The sequence below is a fragment of the Lycium barbarum genome, chromosome 7 (genome assembly GCF_019175385.1).
Source record: "Lycium barbarum isolate Lr01 chromosome 7, ASM1917538v2, whole genome shotgun sequence".
Lineage (NCBI taxonomy): Eukaryota > Viridiplantae > Streptophyta > Magnoliopsida > Solanales > Solanaceae > Lycium > Lycium barbarum.
Window position 1 is genome coordinate 27711662 of NC_083343.1, and position 21177 is coordinate 27732838.

At 32.4% G+C, this 21177-nt stretch overlaps 1 protein-coding gene across 1 annotated transcript; it reads right to left on the reverse strand.

Moving 5' to 3' along the window:
* Window positions 1-3604: 3604 nt before the first annotated feature.
* On the reverse strand, window positions 3605-7580 carry LOC132603333 (FCS-Like Zinc finger 14-like). Its single transcript, XM_060316345.1, has 2 exons — window positions 6737-7580; window positions 3605-4105 (listed from the first exon to the last, which is right to left on the reverse strand). Exons 1-2 carry the CDS (start codon window positions 7261-7263, stop codon window positions 3943-3945), a joined length of 690 nt encoding a protein of 229 aa, XP_060172328.1. The 5' UTR covers window positions 7264-7580; the 3' UTR covers window positions 3605-3942.
* Between the last annotated feature and the right edge of the window lie 13597 nt (window positions 7581-21177).

The window sequence follows — 21177 nt, forward strand, 5'->3', positions numbered from 1 at the left end:
AATAACTTCATTTATGTTGGCCCTACGATTTTTTTTTTTTACTTAGTTGGAGATCGAACTCAAAATCTCTAATTTCGCAGGCCAGCGAATAAGGGTACTTTGACCCAAAAATTTTCATTAAATAAGAAGCAAAGGCAAAAATTATAGCAATTTTATATTTTGAGTTTAAGCCGGGCCTCCAGCAACTAGCTAGTGTGAAATATATAAGTCATCTTTCTCTTTTTCATAGACTTGTCGTTTGCATAGCTTTTTTACGCAGGAAAATAAACTGGAAATTTTAATTAGTAAAAAGAATCTCCTGAGATGAATTATATCCAACTTTTAAGTTAACCACCACACAGTTTTACCTATATAAAGTTATTTTTTTCATTCTCGTTCATCTTTGGATTTTTGCAACATTTATTTTATTTAACCCCTAGAATATCATATGGGTTTTTTTAAGGTTAAAATATTAAAGAGTGAACTTATAACCAAATGAGGAGCATGTAAATATATAAAGCTAAAATAAGTTGTAAAAAGTAAAAACATTCCCCTTACAGAAACTACTTTATATATCGATAATTTTTAATTTTTAATTTTTAATTTTTAATTTTTAATTTTTAATTTCAATAATTAATCCTAGTTTTGTATTCTCTTAGCCAACTTGGGTACATGCTACAGCCCTATAAAAATTAGTTCTTGGTTAGGAAAAGTTGGATGGCCAAAATCTGATCAAGCAAAATTTCAGTTATTTAACCATGATTAAGATTTCCTTAAGGGTCTGTTTGGAAAGCCACATGGTAATTGGAATTGGTGTAATTACTAAGGTAGTAATTACACAGCCTAGTAATTACATAGTATTGTAATTACAACGACCTGTTTGTTTGTCATAATGTAATTACAAGCGTGTTGTTTGGTTACACAAGTGTAATTACACAGTTTGTTAAATTAAAAAATTTAATTTAATTATCAAAAATTTAAAATTAATACTCCCTCAATTTCAATTTATGTGAGCTTTTTACTATTTGGGGAGTCTACGAGGTGTTTCTTAGACCACATTTTTTAAAATTATTTGAATTATAAATTATCATGACTTATAGTACTTTTTATGTAGTTTCTAAATATATAAATTTTATTTTTACAAACTTGAAAAATCTATGACAAAATTCACGGTCAAAGTTATAAAGTTTGACCCTCATAGTCCGAAAAGGTTCACATAAATTGAAACGGAGGGATTATTAAAAAAATATGTGCCTTTATAAATGATATTAAATTAGTTACTCCCTCCGAATAAAAAAAGTGTCCACTTAGCCTTTTTTTCTTGGGTCAAAAAAAGTGTTCACTTATTAAATCAAGAAACAATTAACCTTATTTTTCCAGATTTTCCTCTATTAAGTGTTATGTGATCAAATCCCAATGTCTATTTAATTAGGGATAGTTTAGTCAATTTACATATTTTTTTTCTTGGAGTGAGTAGTTTCTTAAGAGGCGTGCAAATGGCTAAGTGGACTCTTTTTTTATCCGGACGGAGTATTTAATAACACATTGTTTCTTGAAAATATATTAATTAATAATCATATATTTGTAACTAATATTGTAAAATATAATTGATATATAATTTTTAAATTAATAATATTTTAATTTTAATTAATTATAAAGCTTAAAAGCAGACTTTTTTGTGAGAACATCATGGATGGGATGTTTGACAAAAAAAAAACATTTATAAATATAATGCCATAACATTATTCAAATGTTAGACAAAAAAAAATCTATCAACTGTAAGTGAAAAATAAACAACATGTAATGTGAAATAAGAAGTCAATAGTACTAAAGCAAATAAATTAAAATAAAAAATATAATCTAAATTTAAAATCCAAAATCCAAAAGAAAAAGTTTAACATAATATTCTTATCTCAAATTCCAACATTACATAATTTCCAACGTGACTTAAGTAAATATAATTCAAAAGAAAGGAAAAATAAAGTTCATAACCTCATTCATCACGAAATTCTACATTAATAAAATCACTCATTATATGTCAAGTTTGTTAATGACTAATTCTTTTGATATTAAGAGGTGTAGTTTCAAAAATTAGAATAATAGCACGGTTATGCTAAATTAATAAAATAAAAAAATAAAAATAAAATACGAGCAATTACATGAAATCATAAGAAGTAAAGGTTGGGATTGAGAAGAAAGGAAATGAAAGATAAATAATTAAAAAAAAATAAAAAAATATATTTTATAAAATAAAAATAATTAAAATAAAAAATAAATTAGAAAAGAAAATAAATTAAAATAAAATAAAATAATAAAGAAACTAAAAAGTAACTCTCAAATTAGAGGGTGTAATTACACTCAATCTCAGCCCCCTCTTGAGCATTGATCTCTCAATTACACTCAATTTCCACCTAACTATGTAATTATTTAATCAAACAAATAGATTAAACTGTATAATTACATTTAATTATACCCAATTTTAATTACCTGGATGGCTGTCCAAACAGGCCCTAATGAGGGTGAAAGAAGAGTCATCAAAAGATGATCCAATTCGAGTAATTACCAAATTCTGCTTTCTTTGAACTCTCCAGAAAATAGTCAACAAAAGGCAAACTATATTACATGAGAAGTCCTTTTCTGCAATAAAAGGCAAGCTATCTTACACGACAAGTCCTTTTCTGCAATAATAATTTAGTGAAAATATATACACAGTATAAATATAAAAAAACTTTTACATATTATTACTATATTTTAACAGATTATAACAAAGTTATTTACGTCTAGGTTACCAAATTAGGATAACGATCAGCATTTAGCTATGTTTGTAAGTCATGTTTTACTGCATTATTATGTTACCAAGTAGCTAAAGTCTTTTTGACACAATATATGTACTCTTTTCGTCCCATTTTATATGAAGGTGTTTGATTGAGCACGAAATTTAAGAAATAAAGGAAGACATTGAAACTTGTGGTCTAAAACAAATCATAGAAATTTGTGTGGCTAGAAACCATTTCATTGAGGGTAAATTTAAAATTAAATTGTTACTAAATATAAAAAGGTGTCATTCTTTTTGGGGCTAACTAAAAAGAAAAGAACGTCATATAAATTGGGACGGGGGAGTAACTAACAATTCCAAACATTTCTTTTATCCTAGTAAGATACAATAATTATATGAGGCTTCCAAAGAAAATATAAAAAAAATGCGAAATAAATCATGATTATGTTAAAATATAATGTCACCAACAATAAAAATAACGGAAGGCCAGATATACCCCTGTACTAGCAAAAATGATTTAAATATACCGCTCGTCATACTTTCGGTCTAAATATACCTCTGTCATTATACTTTGAAACATACATACCCCTCATTTAACGGGAGGACATGCGTTATCATCCTATTAACCTATAAAATTTAAATATTTTTTAAAGTGTGTATAAATATAATGTCAGTTTAGTTGTTAAAACCCAACCAAACCAAAATAATTATGGACGAATTTAGTTTTCAATACCAAACCACTAGTTGATTTTTTCCTCTTTAATTCGATTTATCGATTTGGCGTGAATTGTAAGTCCGTCATGTGAAAAAGGGCAGTAAAGGGTCAGGCACAGAAGTGAATAAGAGAAATCAAGACTCAAAAAAGTATTTTATTGATTTCCAACTTATATTTAAAATGTAATATTTGCATCTGTCCGTCCATGGGCCTTTTGGAATGGCATATTACCCACTTTACTAAGCTTCTAACAAACTTCATTACATGCTTTCCCAGAATGTTTTTTCATACTCTCTGAGTTGCAGAGATTGCCTGCTCAGAATGTCCTTAACATAAAAAATCTTTCTTCAAAGCCGGTGGGTACCAACAATTATTCGGGTACCTTTCAAAACCGATATACATATATATTATACTTTTTTATTTATTTATTTATTTATTTATTATGTAATGTTGGAGGTACCATACAATTGAGTTATGCCACGGCTACGCCAGTGAAAAACTGCATTGGACCCGAGCAAGGAGAAGCAGAGTAGTCGCTAAGTGATTTCATGGCTCCAGAACCACATTTCTCTTTGTGTTCATCGATCGATATTTGTGTGCAACGACACTCTGCACTACAAAATGCCTTCTCCCCTCTGTAAATAGTAAAGGAAAGAACTTGTTATCTTTTAAGCTTGAAAGACAGAAAAAAATAGATCTTTTTTCATAAAAGAAATTTTTCCTATAACAGGTCAGAAGAGAAAGATGTATTTTAGCCTATAAGATATTCCCTGAATAAAGTAATACAGACCACATGCATATAGAAACAAGATGTATTGGAGATTCCCGTCACATATTACCTGCAGGGAACTGCCTAAATTTAGTGAACAAACAAAAAACATGTGAAATTTTCCTACCTAAAGCTTCACACATTATAAATTTGAATAATTGTGTTGACAAAGAAAGCTAACTAAAAGATTTCCACCAGCAAGGCCAACTTAATAGTACAGCAACAAGTTTACAACTAGCGAGGCGAATATAAGATGGGAGAATTAAATTGCAAACAAAGAAAGCAACAGGTAACTAAAATACCCAGCTTACATTACGTCGACACAATCAATATGTTGCCGCAAAACCATCTGGTGGTCACAATTCAAGATAAGTTGCTTAAAACTACGGAAACGATCTTTTAATATCTCAAACTTAGACCCAACTCCTCCCAGCAAATTAAGTAATGCAAACTCTGCAGTTCCTAACAGGAAGCAAGCTAAAGGAGACTTCTGAATATAATATAAGGCCCTGGTGCAATTAGTTTATTTCAGCAATTAAAATAACATCACTCGAGATAGGAACACTGATATTATTAATCAAGTTGAGTGGATTGTAAGCGACAGTCTGAGAGACATGACTTCAGTGTGTAATTCAAGCAAACCTGCCCTAATCCAAAACGTATGAGAAAGATTCTTCTTGTCATAATATTCAAGTATGCAATGATGATGTAAATCAATAAGTTATGCAAGTTGGAAGAAGATGCCAACAGACCAAGACTACTGCTAATTAATCAAGATAAACAATACAAATAGACACCAGAAAGCAAGATGGGAAGTAGATAAGGATCCAATTTACTATGGCAGTTGCGATCAATATTACAGAATTCACCACCGATGCTTAAGCAGCAGCAAGATTTACAATTGATCAAGAAAGAAAGAGTTGCAAGAAATACAAATGTAGGTATATCGCTTAAGGTGGAGTAGGAAACAGTATACACAAATCCTGAATATCAAGAACCCAGGGCATTGAGCAGAGCTGAGGGACGTGGTCAAAACATATACAGATCGGCGTAGTCGCTCATAGGGACATATCTATCCGGATAGAGGATAGTCTAGGCCGATGCATAGATAGAACTCTCTCCATATAGATAGGTATGTGGTCCTTAGTACACAAAATACTAACATACACAAAGCAGGTTAGGGGTCTAATGCAGGCCTAAAACAAATATTTCTGTGGTTAAGCACCCCAGGAAGAACGTGTTGCAGATCTACAAATAAATTATTAGGTGTATCTTGGCTCTAACATTTTAAAGTTATAGACGAGACGCCTCACACAATCTAAAAGTTTTCAGATTTTGTTTATTAAAACTTTCGATTTCCCCAGATCAGATCAGACTGCACAATTCCATAAAGAATTAACCATAAACTTCAATCAACAGAACCTTGCTGAAATCAGATTTGGACGACCGCAAATATCAGATCTGCTTCACGAGGGCAAAACTACTGCTTAAAGTAAATTGAAAGGAAAAGATTAATTTCCTCGACATGTTCCAACTAGCATAGATCAATGATAACAAAAGAAAAAAGTAAACAAGATAAGATATTCATGGAGCCATCAAACATGAAGGTTATGCAGGGTCCACAGTTGAAGAAACATTTTTCTCCTTAAAATCCAGCCAATGTATGGAATAACTAATTCAGTTAACCATTTTGCTCAAACACCAAGAACCATTTCAAAGCAAAAGCATATCAATACACTTTTTGATAGCAAAGGAGAACACAACCCGCATATAAAGTAATAAAACACACAAGATCAAATCATTACTATTTCGCTCTTTTGATAAAACAAGCAACATACCCAGTATAATGTGGAGTCTGGAGAGGGTTGGTGTACAGGGACGGCGGACCATACCCCTACCTTTGTGGGGTAGAGGGGTAGTTTCCGATTGCTCAAGAAAATGGTTTTTCAAAAAAATGGTTTGAAAGAATGCACGGGTGATTTCATTCTTTTGATAAATAAGATCAAATCATTAAAGGGAAAATTGACCATAAAGCCTTTTAACTAGGTCCTCTTATCAAAATTAAAGCTTCAAGTCACCCTATATTCAAAACAGGTAACAACAAACATACTTAGATATGAAACATAAAAATGGAAATTTAGCAAGGAATTTAAACAGGGGTTCCCAAAAAAATCAGCCTTTAAATCTCAGATCCAAAAGAGTATTACAAAATGTAATCACTAGCATATAATCATTAACAACAACATACACAGTGAGATCCCACAAGTGGGGTCTGGGGCAAGGTAAGGAGGTTGTTTCCAATAGACACTCTGGCTCAAACAAAAGCAAACCAAAGCCGTCCGAAAAAAACAAATAGCGAAAACAAAGAAGTCATAGCAAAATACTATATAAAGCATGACAAAGCAGTCAGAAAAAAGGAACAATAACGTAACTATCACAAAATCATGTGATAATCGAAGTAGAAAAAAGAATCAGAAATAGCATATGAAATTCTAACCTGTACATGAAAATGTCCAACCCTTGAAGTTGCTTCTTGCAAAGGAAACAAGAACTCAAGAAATCAGCCATCATAAACATTGCTGTATCAGCACCATGATTGAGAGAAGCAGTAGCAGCTTTCTGGTATGCATTAGAGTTGTTGTTTCCAATGAATTGACCATCAAAGTATTCCCTTTTTTTAATCAAATTACTACCCACATGAGATATCACACAAGTATACTCCTCAGACTCTTCAATACTAGGCCTCTTACTCTTCTTTTTCTTCTTAGGACTGCTATTATTAGATGTGAAAATCGGGATGGGGTTTGTAGTAGTTGATCTTGGTGATATAGCAAGAATTGCAGCTCTACTACTACTACAGTTACTATTACTCTTCTTATTCATAGCTGCTACAATTCCAAGACCAACAACATCACCATTTGGGTCCTCAAACTTCTTAGGAGATTTGCTGCTGCTTTGATCAGTGAGGGAAAATAGGGAAAGATTTATAGATAGTCTTTTCTTGTTTCCCTTCACTTCACCCATTTTACACACACAAAGAGAGAAAAAAAGATTGAATTTTTAATTTGGGGTTCTCTTAAATCTCTTTCCCTCTCTTCAAACACACAAAAAGATTGAATTTTTATGGGGTTTTCTGTTTGACTGTCCACTTTTTATCCTTAACTAAACGCCCACAAATACACTGTTTTGGTTGAATCTAGTATGAATATGAGGTGTTGGGGTTTAAGGGATAGAGAAAGGAAAAAAGGAAAGAACAAGCTTTCTGTCATTCACTTTTCTGGTTCTCCCTCACAAGGAAGAGGAGCACACCTCTGGTTTTTCAGTGGAGGAGGAGAATATAAACACTTCACAAATAAAAATCATAATATTACTAGATAACTTCAACATTTTCAATCATTTTCTTTCTGAGTTTACATTTTTACCCTTCCAGAAATGTTGGTCTTTGTCATTATCAAACACTTGGGGCCTGTTTGTACATGACTTCAAGTCATAACTAGCAATACATGCTCATGCCATACACGGGTCGAACATGTCTATTCACTTTAATTAATCGGTCTTTAAGGTTTATATTTTGAAAATAACTTTTAAAAACATTCTAATTGTTATTATATATAGCAACATATACAAAATATATTTTATGTATCATCACTTTAGTTATAATTAAAAAATGTAGTAGATGGAATTAAGTCTTTGAGATGAAAAGAGTCGGATTTTTTTCTCATTATCACGACAATGAAAGTTGTTCATCGATGTAAAAGGAAATTAGTAAGAATATGAGGAAAAATTAATATTTTGATTCTAAATTTTTTCTTTTAAATTTTTAAATATTTTATATGTATACCGACAGGTTGATATCTATTTCAATTAAGTAACTGTTTAGATCCAAACATAAGAACCATTGTGGTATATATTGGATTTTTTAAAAGAAAAACTAATAAAATATTTTTATTAAATTAATTAAAAAATATATTATAATTTTTTATATTAACAATTATAGATAAAACAAATTGTTACAAAGAAATCAAAATTAGAAAGATATATGTTATATCATAAATCACCAAATTTTAATTCTGAAACGAAAATATAAAGTGATACATTTTATAAATGTAAAGAAACAATAATCAAAGATCGTAAAGGAGAGTAAATAAGTAAAGTATTAACAAAGAAGGAAAACGGGGATAAAAGTCACTCCCTCCCTTCACTTTTACTTGTCGACGTTAACATATCAAGAAAAAAAATTCTACTTCTTATTTTACCCTTCACATTAATTATTCATTTTCAAATCATTTTCTGAGGCTATTGAGACTATACACCAATAAATATGGATATTATGATAAAATATATACTTTATTTATTAATTCTCAAAGAACGTAAAAAGTCAAAAGTGAACAAGTTATGTGTAGGAGAATTAAAATAATTTTTGGACATATATTTTTAGTAATGTTGAGTACTTCATTTATGAACAAGTAAAAGTGCACAGAGGAAATAAATATGTGTCGGAGAATTAAAATTGAAGTGTATACTTGTATGCATGAGCAGAGAATAAATATTCAGTAAAAAATTAGTTTAGTAATGTGGCTAAGTAATATGGGATGGAGGGAGTACTTCATTTATTAGTTCTTAAAGAACTTGAAAAGTCAAAAGTCAACAAGTATAAGTGCACGGAGGAAATAAATGTTTCAGAAAATTAAATTTGAAGTGCATACGTGTATACATGAGAAGAGATAAATACTCAATATTATGACATATGACCACGTGGGATAAAAAAGTAGTTGGTTTCCAGGTAATATGGGACGAAGAGAGTACTTCATTTATTAATTCTTAAAGAATGTGAAAAGCCAAGTAATGTGCCCAAGAAATATGGGACGGAAGGAGTACTTCATTTATTAATTCTTAAATAATGTGAAAAGTCAAAAGTGAACAAGTAAAAATGCACGGAGAAAATAATTATGTGTTAGATAATTAAAATTGAAGTGCATACATGTATACATCGGAAGAAAATAAACATTCAGCAAAAATGTGAAAAGTCAAAAGTGCACGGAGGAAATAAATATGTGTCGGAGAATTAAAATTGAAGTGCACACGTGTATACATGAGAAGAGAATAAATATTCAGTACTATGACATATATCCACGTGAGATTTATTAATTCTTAAAGAATGTGCAAAGTCAAAAGTGAACAAATAAAAGTGCACGGAGGAAATAAATTTGTGTAGGAGAATTAAAATTGAACTGCATATGTCTATACATGAGAAGAGAATAAATATTCAGCAAGAACATAAAAAGTTAAAAGTGAACAAGTAAAAGTGCACGGAGGAAATAAATGTGTCGGAGAATTAAAATTGAATTGCATACGTTTATACATGAGAAGGGAATAAATATTAAGTACTATCACATATGTCTACGTGGGATATAAAAAAAAGTTAGATAAAGTGTACAAGTTATATAGCTTATGGTACAAGAAATCATTGCGTGTACAATTTGTGAAACTCATGGTACAGGTTGGAGGAGCTGTGTTCGTCCCTCCTCCACGCTTATATATAATAGAAATGTAATTTGAATTTTTGAATTTTTAAATTGTACAGTAGTATTTTTCTTCATAAATATGAGAACCCCACACTTTGTGAAAACTATCAAAACTTTCTTAATTCTTGTACGATCTTATTAAATGCGTAAATCATAATTCAGAAATAAAGTATCAGAATATCCTAAGGCATCATATTAAGAAATCACATATCTTTATATTGTCTTTATAAATAAATAAATGTTGTTATTACAAGTTATTACAAACTTTCAAATACACATAATTTTAGAAAGATTCACTGGTCCGACAAATCAATAATAGTAATAACTAGTTTTGCTTAATATTATTCTATCACATGGTACAAACAATTGCTTCACATCGAGCATGAGTATTTTTTGTTCAAAAATTTTAAAATGATGAGTCTTTTTTGCTATATCTCAAGCATTGTTTTAAAAGGCAGTGTCAGGACTCGCCCCGGGGCAGGACAGTGGCAAAACGCCCTGGGGCTAACGTGTGGGGCTTAGTTCCTATGAGGCTTACGCCCTAAGCGCCCAACCGTACGCCCTAAACACGCCTAACGCCCAATGCCCAAGGCTCGCCTAACAGTTCTTACACAAATTATATTTTAAATTCCTTAATTAAAATCATTCACCCTCATAATTGTTTAACAAAATAATGATACTTAATAGCTTTTCATCTATAGAAATAGAAGATTGGGTGTAACTCATATAATAAGTCATAGAATTGGATATTTACTATTTGAGAACGTCGTGAGGGTGAATATCACTTAATTTTTTTTAAAAAAAACACAAAGCGGAATTGTACATTTTCACTTGTCATTGGTCGTAAGTCCTATGTATCAGAATTATCATATAATTTTATTTTTTGTTCATGAAGAAGTTATGTTTTAAATTGTAATATTGATAAATTTTATTGATTATTTGCTTATAGGGAGATAAAATGAATAGTATGATAGTAATAGTGTTTTAAGAAACTATGTTTTTTTCCGTGTTTGAAAGTTAAAATGTTAGAATTGATTTGCATTTCATAATAACTTTTATTTCATTGTATATATATATATATATATATATATATATATATATATATATATATATATATATATATATATATATATATATATTTCATTTATTTACAGTTTTCTTTTATTTTATTTTATGTAATTTTACCTATTTAAAAATATTTATTGTAATTATATTATTTTGAGAAATACTAAAAAATAAATACCCATGGGGCTTACGCCTCGTCGAAGCGTATGTAAAACGCCCCGCCTTACGCCCTCGCCTTTTAAAACACTGATGTCAAGTTTTACACCTTAAAAAATTGAAATCGCAACTTGAAATTTGAAATCTTACTTTTTGCTGAATTTGAGATTTCAAATCACGAATTGAAATTAAGGTCGAAGTTTTGTTTACATTATAAACAAATGCTGATTTCAAATCAAATCTTCAAATTTGAACCCCAAATCCCATGGCCAAACGCCTACTTAGGGGTCGTTTGGTTGCTGGTTAGAGTTATGCAGTTATTAGTAATACATAAATTAGTTATGTAAAGATTAGTTATGCAGGTACCGGTCGTTATTCCATCTTCTATCCTGCATAAAAAAATATATAAATTTCTTCATAACTTATACATGTATTAGTTATATGGGATTCTAAATGGCTAACCAAACGCCGTATTTGGTGTATTGAATTTTATACATAACAAGAAAAAAAATGCTACCAAACATGATACAAGCAGTGTTTAATACATAGATAAATCATTTCCTAACCATCAAGCAAACCGCCCCTTATTTCTTACAATTTTAAATTAAAGAGACGAAATATATTTATTTCCAAATAAACGGGATCAATAAACTTTATGACCAAGTCAATAGACTTCTTATTATGTCATATTTATTCTGGGCATATGATTTAATTTGGTCCACAATTATTATAGAGTGAATAAATATTCCACTGTCAACATCGAGTTTGGTTTTTCATAGATATTTTTTCAATGTCAGAAATTTGATCTATCTTCTCTTTAATATAGGTTCACAAATTATGACTTCTTGATCATATGGCATTAAATTTCTTTTTCCTCTTCCTAATTATTTGTCTTTTTGTAGTGCACTTAGGAGTGGCAAATGTATTTTTCTATTGGCACTACAATTTAGTGGCAATAAAAAAAAGAAATTAAAATAAAATGCTGCGCATTATGATCATTACTCAAGAATAGCAACCACGAAATCGATGTGCAAATAAAAAGACTATTACATATGGATCTTGTGATTGCACGACTTTGGCATCTTAAACTCTCATCATCTAACTAAACTTCCGAAAGTTAATTCATATTTTATTATGTAATTTGATTATCTCGTTTTTTATTTATATCTTTCTCCTTTGGACATTTATATTATTTTTCATTTTATGAGCCGTGATGATGGTCATTCCCATTTATGTAACTTGTTATATATTTGATGTTCTGCGAGTCCATCAATATTCCATTCAGAAGTTTCACTTCCAAAGTGTGAAGTATGTGATAAAAACTCATTTTTTTCATACTGCATATCTGGAAAAGAGGGTCTCTTGAGATAGTTCTTTTTGTTGGAATATCTAGAACCTAACGTGTTAATTTCATTATCAAGGTTTTTCAGATATTGTTTCTATGACTTTATCGTCTCTTAACTTTAAATTTCCATTAATCTTTTCTAAAAGATCTTCTGTGATTTCAAGCTTATCAATAAGTTTGGGGAATTTATCTTTTGAAAATTCTGGAAATTTAAATATTGGACGGGTTTCCAATTTTTCATTTTTGTCATTGTAAGAAGAGCTTGGTTTATCCTTAAAAGTTGACTGGTATAATTATTCCGTTGAATTAATCTGTTTATATCTTTATTCTTAGGATCATCCTTGACATCTACTATATCAATCTTAAAAGGTGAGGCGCGCAGTAACAATTCTACCATCTATTGGTAAACTAATTTTCTATAGTGGAAGAATTGTAGATTCAACTACCTTAGTCTTGGTATACCATTTATTGACAATCATATTTTGATAAGTTGGGATTTTACCATTATACCTTTACGTGAGCTTTTGTTGTCTTTAAGTGATGAGTATAACTAGATTCTTATATAACTCGCATGGTTTCAGGACACAATTGATTAAGAGTTAGAGAAGATAGAAATAATGGAGAGAAAAAAAAATCAAACAACTACAAATCTGTAGTTTTGACGTAAGAAGAGAAATGCTAAAAGTCAAGAAAGAATGTTAGTCGCAACTCTAAATCACTAAAAATAAAATGGTAAATTAAGCAGGGAAAATTTGAGCAAGCGACAATTTTCAGAAATGCAGCATCATCATTAGGCAGAAGCTGGACCACTAAAAGTGGCTATTGACATAAGGTATTCGGAATCACCATTAGCAAAAGCTAAATTGCTAAAAGAGATTCTGAATCGCCATTAGCGATTTCAAAAATTAAGGGAAATGAATATTTGAAGGAGATTTCACTATTAACAAAAATCAATCTCGAAAAGCGATCCTGGTACTGCATTTCAACTTTCATTAAGTGTACAATTAAGTCGTTAGGGTATAAATAGAACAACTTTTGTAACTTAAAAAAAAAAAAAAAAAAAACTTTGTTTGGTAACAAGGCTTGGGGAGCATGGATTCAGCTTTTACACGTTGAGATTGAAGATTGGGAATTTGGTTGAGAATTCCTTTAACCTTTTACCTTTCTTTAATTTCATGCTCCCTAATAAATACATCGGTTGGGTATTAGTTATTTCTAGATTTTGGACATGTTTGTGCTATACTTTCATGACTACGGGTTTGATTATTTTCTTGTAGCTTTTGTATTGAATATTTATTTGTCAAATTAGTGTAGAAGGTTAGTAGGTAGCTGAGCGTTCCGTTTATTATTTCATACTAGTAATTGTAGTATTACTCTTGTAACTTCTTGTCCCTTGATTTCTGCTATTACTATTTGCTGTTTCTCGTGATCATATTAATTTGTGATAGTTACTGCTCCTTTTTTCCAAATTGGTCTATCATGCTTTTTATAGTATACGACTTATTCACTACCGTTATTTCTGTTTTCATACTACTTTGTATTGTTGGTCCTTGTGCTGAGGGTCTACCGGCAACAATCTCTCTACCTCTCAAAATAGGGGTAAGGTTTGCGTACACTCTACCCTCGTCAGACCCCCACTTTATGAGATTTCACTGAATATATTATTATTGCATAACTCACCTCCAAACCAGCTACCAAACGACCCCTCTCATTAGCTAGTTGAAACTAAACAAGAATAACTTTTTGATGTCATTTTGGTCCTCAAATTCCTTAAGCACTACCAAATGCATAAACAAACATTATATATCAAGTAAGTGAAGTATATATATGTTGAGTTTATTGGGTTAGGAGAAAGTAGGTTATCAGATTTCTCATAAACAATAGGAGTGAAGTACAAATGGAGAGCACTCTTTCTGACCCCCCAAAGAAAAGTAATACAAATGGAGAGCATTTACTTTGGAGTCCGAAACCTAAATGACTAAAAAATAAAAAAAAGCAAATGAACTAAAATAATCCAATAAAAAAAAAAGTGGTACCAAAATATGTTTAATGGAGCAATTAGTAGGTTATCAGATTCCTCATAAACAGTAGGAGTGAAGTACAAATGGAGAGCACTCTTTCTGACCCCCCAAGAAAAGTAATACAAATGGAGAGCATTTACTTGGAGTCCGGAAACTAAATGACCCAAAAAAAAGAGCAAATGAATTAAAATACCCCAATAAAAAAAAAAGTGGTACCAAAGTATCTTTAATGCAGCAATTTACTGCGTTAAAGGACTTAACCGTAACGGCACGATTAAGTCCAATAGCGCAGTAAATTACTGCGCTATTCTGCTTCTTCTTTTTTGTTTTTGGTTAATTACTCTCTTTCTTTTAAATTTTCAAACTTTTTTTGTACTTTAGCCATAGATTAATCATGCTTCGAGACTCCGGAACGTCAATATTTTATATAGAACCCTTTTTTTTTTGTGCGATTAATAATGTTGGCTCAATACATCAAGGATATGCAGTCCGGGTCATTGTTTTAGTGGTTGAAAAGTGCTCAAAGTAAGTTTTTATTTGTAGACTTGTTATCATTAGCTTTAAGTTTTTAAATTTTAAGGCCTAAGGCTAATACCGTTCCCACTACCCTTGCCCTCGCCATCGTATACCGTTCCCACTACCCTTGCCCTCGCCATCGTCCCCATCCCCCCTTTCTCCTCTTAATAAGAGGGTGCTCTAAGCCATGATCATCCGCTCTTCCCCTCGCCCTTGCGCCCTTGAGTATAATGTGCTTCTTCTTGGGATCTAGTCCAGCTTATACGCTCGGAATCTCCTACTGATCCACATGGGGAGACGAGACCTCATCCTCATCGGGTGATGTGACCTAGGCGCCGAAGGATGAACTCGAAAAATATATAAAAATTAGTACCAATTTTTATTTATATTGAATACATTAATGTTTGTTAAAAAGTCACACCTGTGTATCGACGGGTGGCTGAGTAGGCTCCTGAGGTGTGTCTGCTGCAGAATATAAAGTAGTCTCATGGAGGAGATGCTGAGAGGCTGAAACTGGAGCGGTGTGCCATTCGAGGTCCAAATAAATGTTAAAAAACATAAATAAATATATTCACCTTATATTGAATAAAATTAAGTTTTACTAAAAATCTTAAAATAATATTCACCTTATATTGAATAAAATTAAGTTTTACTAAAAATCTTACATGTGGCTTGGTAGTCTCATGAGAAGACACCTGTGGCTCAACAGGCCCATGAGAAAACGCCTGAGTGGGTAGCTTTGATGGAACCACTAGCGCCGAATCCTAAAATATGAAAATTTTCGAAATAATAAGTAACATATATATTTAAAATAAGTACATTAATATTTTAAATAAGTATTTTAAATACTAACCTAGACTAAAAACTTGTCGAAGTCAAGATACCTGGGACTATCTGCATTTCTCACTGGCCGCTCCTCCTATAATGATGTGCGAAGCGCTGCCCAATCGATGTCATCACGTATCACGAGGAACATACATTCTGGCTCGATTGAGATGAAGACTCAGGTATCTCCGCAAGTAGGCGCGCCTGCGTCAACGTAGGTGACGACACTCCAGCTGAGCTGCCATTAGGCTCGAACGGCTGCGGATGGACTGGAATGGGAGTGGCCTCATCTGTCTTATCTATCAGATGGTGTCCTTTACCACCACGTCCTCTAGTAGTACGCGTCCTCTAGCAGCACCACGTCATCTATCAGCACCTCATCTACCTGGCTGTGCTCCCTGTCCGCTTTTACGACGTCCTCCTCCTCGTGTCGCCTGATACTGACCCTCTGGAACAGGATCATGCATGCACCTAATCTCTCCTGCCTACTGGATACCGTCCTCGAATATCCGTACCATCTCCCCGGCTATTCCCGCAACCTTGGGGTTAGATATATGGTCTAACCTCAATATGCGCAGTCGTTGTACAGTCACCAGCTGCATTTGTTTTCAACAGTAAAAAATAGTTAATTTTTAAACATACTAATTAATGCAATTAAATAAATCCAAGTGCGATAAAATTACCAACGTCCCGTACTGCCCCGCTAGTGCTGCATATCCTACATCCCTTGGGGGACGTGAAACGAGTTGCCAATCAAGCGGCGTGTGATCCCATGGTACCATCCATGATGGGAGTAGCATGACCGACCTCCACTAAACTCTCCAACCTGTGCTCCCAACGCTGGAGCTGGACATCCATGAAAGTTAGAAATACATCATCAATGGTCGATCGATCGTTCCGCGTGTAGTGTCGTAGCTCATGACGAACACCGGGGGGGGGGGGGGGGGGGGGTTATATTCTGTTGATGCCCAAACTATCATAAGACATGGTCTGGCATGTGGTCGTCAACGATGTCTAGGTATATCAGTGGACACTGCGAGCTCCACACGGCCTGACCAGCCCTGCAAAAGGCTAGCAAACCATCCAAAATAGTAGCGTACGGCGTCCATAAAAATTGTTGTATAAAATATAGCTACAAATTAGTGATTAACAAGTAGAAAATAAAATGATTAAATTAATAGTGTAAAATTAAATAGTTTTACCCGTCGTGCGATTAAGCTGGTCCCAGAATGGAAGAATATTGTGGTGCATATCCACATCCCACTCAAACCATGTCGTCCACCTCCTCACATAGGGCATGTCATCAGGTAGGTCATGCCTAGGTACAGACTGAAAAGACAACATCCTCTCCCACGGCCATAACTGAAAGCGGTATTAAAAAATACGATTTTTTAGTCGTTGTTTCAAGAAGTATGTTTACATTAAAGGAACACACACTCAAAATATTACCTGGAGAAGAGCAAAAAATCCACACACATCGCTGCTATCGCCAATAGACGCTCGACATAGGTATCCGTAGAGGTATGCCATACAGCACGGCCCCAGCTGTAGTCTCCCAAACGGTCCAGATGCTCCAAGAAAATCAAATACCGTAAGCTGACATAGGCACCCGATGTGTTCGGGAACAGGATGCCCCCGAATATAATAAGCAGATACAAACATGCATGACGATCAACAATCTCCTGATCAGTGCCGTCGTGAATAGGAGGCTGCTTACACAAATGATCGCAAAGGGCACTAATCTGCACCTGACTCTGTCCCAAGATAGTGGTGGGGCCTCCAGGCACGAAGTGGGTGAGCCTAGTCAACTCCGACACCCATGTCCTATTAGGAGAGGTTTAACCCGACTGTATAATAGGCTCCATTTACCCGCAATCCAAATATGACCTCCACATCTTGAAGCGTGATCGTGGCCTCACCAGTGCATAGATGGAAGTATGTGTCTCCGGCCTCCACTGCTCAATCATGGCTGTAATGAGCGCTCAATCATGTTGTACTCGACCAATGGAGACGCAATGATAGATACCGCCCCGATACACTATCTCTAAAACGCGAGGGGGGGGGGGGGGGGCTTGCGTAAAAGAGTCCATGCTCTATGCTGCCTACGGGGATGGAGCCTAGTCCCTATCTCTATAACACCATCCCATAATAGCTAGGACCTATGATTATCTTGCAAAGCAAGTACTAATCTATCGTCGGGCCCGAGTTCGAATCCATGAAGGTGTCACATATGTAGAAACTAAATTATTCATTATTTTTGAAATTAAAGTGAAATTATATTAACAAATTAATCATTTATAGGGAAATTATATTAATGGTGTTCAATCCAAAAATAAGGATACTAACTAATCCTTTATCGGAAAATTATATCAACTAACTAATTCTTTAGTGAAATTTTATTAACGATGCTCGTTTATCATTCGTTATTCAAAATTTGTGAATTATGATAATTATGTTATATTATATTTTGTGAATAATTATATTTAATTATAATTTACTTAACTTAAAATTATCCTTGTTTTATTGTTTTTCATGTTATACGTGACATATGTATTTTCTCTTTGATTTGTTGACTCTTAAGATGTGAATAAGTATTTACTGGTACGTTATTGAGCATCCTTATATGGTAGGGCTAGTAAGAATCCTCAATTTGAAACAAAAATATTATCAATCAATTAAATACGCCCCAAACACATATTAGCTAGGGGTTATGTGAATTTAGTACTCATTTACAATTAACATGGGATAAACAATTTCACAAATAAATAACGAACTAATTTATTTAACGAGAAATTGTATTAACTACCTAATTAATAATTAATTAAATAATTAACACATAAAATTAGATAATTAATTAGCATATTAACAATTAACATGGGATAAACAATTTCGCAAATAAATAAACTAACAATGGCATAATTAACAAATAATATGAGATAACTATATTTTTTCTAATTAAACAATTAACAAATTAACAATTCATAATCAATTAACAACTAATAAATTAAAAAAAAAATACATAGTAGTTGCAAAACCGGCAGTTGTAAAACGAGCCAAAAAATGCCAAAAAATAATGATTTTTTGAAATTCGAGACTATGAAACGTTAAACATGCTTAGGATTATAATGTATTTAACAAAATAATTAGAAAGTTCATAGTAGAATATCTTGATTGAAGCTTATTGTAGGGTTGTCTTAATCGAGTTGTACGTCGCTTTTTTTCAAAATTCGCCCTTTGAATCTTGCTCATTGACTTGAATATACCGAGAATCATTACTTTCCAAACAAACTTTGAATCGAAAATGACGTTTTTGGTTTTGGGACCCGAGCTTTTTGGCCTTTTAATGGCGGTTTGTGTAATTTTTTAAGGGGAAGTGGAGGACTAGTGGTGGAACCCGATGGGTTTTTGTTTATGTTCTTTAACGCAAGGATTTCCTGCGTTAAAGGAGAGATGGTCTATTAACGCAGTAAGTTCGTGCGTTAAAGGAGTTAATCGTGCCGTTACGGTTAACTCCTTTACCGCAGGAATTTCCTGCATTAAAGGTACTTTGGTCCCACTTTTTTTTGTTGGGGGTATTTTGGTTCAAATGCTCTTTTTTGGGTCATTTTGGTTCCGGACTTTGCTTCAAATAGTAACATTTAAGTACAAAACGCAAAAAGGTGTTTCCTACACCTTCAAATTATTAACAATCTAGTGTTTTTATATCTTGTATTTAGAATTTGTTAACTTGATTAATTTAAATTTGCTTCAAATAAGGCCCGTTATTATCTATTACTACTAGGAATTTTTCGAGTTTCAAAATTTGAATTCAAAGACCTTTGATTAAACGTGGGAGAATTTTATCCCTCCCATCATGTAGCAAAGACTTTGGTAGGTAAACCTCCATACCCTTCAAGCAGAAAATAAATCCAACCCCCTCCCAAAATTTTCCTTGTATCTTTGTGACTTTAAAAATGTCATATCAATAAATATAGACTATATTGATGAAGCGTGATGGATATGAATTTCCTTTCAAATACTATCAGACTTGTAGAAGGCACACCGCATCTAACATTTAACGGTTTTTTTTTTTGTTTTTTTGTTTTATTAACGACTTCACATTCTTGTAGTACTCCCTCTATTCCAATTTATTTGACATCCTTTATTTATGTGTCATCCTTTCATTTTAGTCTGTCGCAAAAAGAATGTCACCTTTTTATAATTAGAAACAACTTTCCTTTAAAATTCTCCTTTTACCCTTAATGAAATGATTTACAACCATACAAATGATTAATTGTTTTATACCACAAATTTCAAAAGTCTTTATTTCATTCTTAAACTTTATTCCAAGTCAATCGGAAGAGTAGTAAGATTTCATTATATATGCATGCCTCAAACAAACATTTTCTGCTAGCAAAATAGTCTCTTTTTGTCATTTCATTTTGGTACACCATCATATATGTGTTGTTGGACTAATTGGAGCTGTGACTAAACTTCAACACACACAATAATGAAGCTGTGATTTTATGGTCAAATGCACAGAAAACTCCTTAAATTATCTAAGTTTTTCATTTATCCATCTAAACTAAAGATCTAATAATAACTGACGTATACCGAAATTGTACCTCATGAATCAGTAAAAATAACATAAAATGTGTACTTTAAGGTTTATGGACGTATTCGGCCATTATCATTGGTCCAACCTAAAATTAGTTGGAGATTAATAAGAATCAATTTGGAAGAGACTTTTGTTTGTTTATACACAGAAAGGAAGTAAGTAAATTTATACACACGCTCCCAAAGTACGTTATTCTTTTGCCAATAAACTATTAAAGAATTAATCATAATGTTGTCTTCATAAAGGCAGTAATGTTTCTAATCTATACATGCCAAGATCGGTTAGTAACCCACTAGAGAAAAGGACCAAAATCATACATTATGTTTGGGTTTGGATCAAAATCATACATATTCTTTCACATGGAGCACTAATAGTACATTATGTTTGCATAAGTGGTGCACTTTTAGTCAAACTTCCAAATATTCTTTTAGAAATTTAACGGAAAAGAACAAAAATGCCCCTGAACTTTTAGAAAAGGTATAAAAATACCCTTTATTCATCTATTTTTACTAAAACTACCCCTCAATTCAACTTTTTGGCTCATTTATTCCCCTTGACTAACGGACAACACGAATTTTTTTTAAAAAAATATTTAAATTGCACATGACATTTTATTACTGAAAAATTGATTTATTTTTTTAAAAAGAAATCTGAAAAATCGTTATTTGTAGAATAAGGAAAAATAATTTTTCAACACCCGTTTCTTTAAAAAAACAAATGTAGTAAGCCTTTTATATATATATATATATAAAAAAAAACAGAATTGGATTTTCATTAAAACATGTGGAATTTTTTTAAATTTGGAAAACTTTTTTTTAACGGGTGAAAACCCCATTTTTTTTAGAAAATTCAATTTTTAAATCTGAAAAACTGATTGTTTTTTTAAGT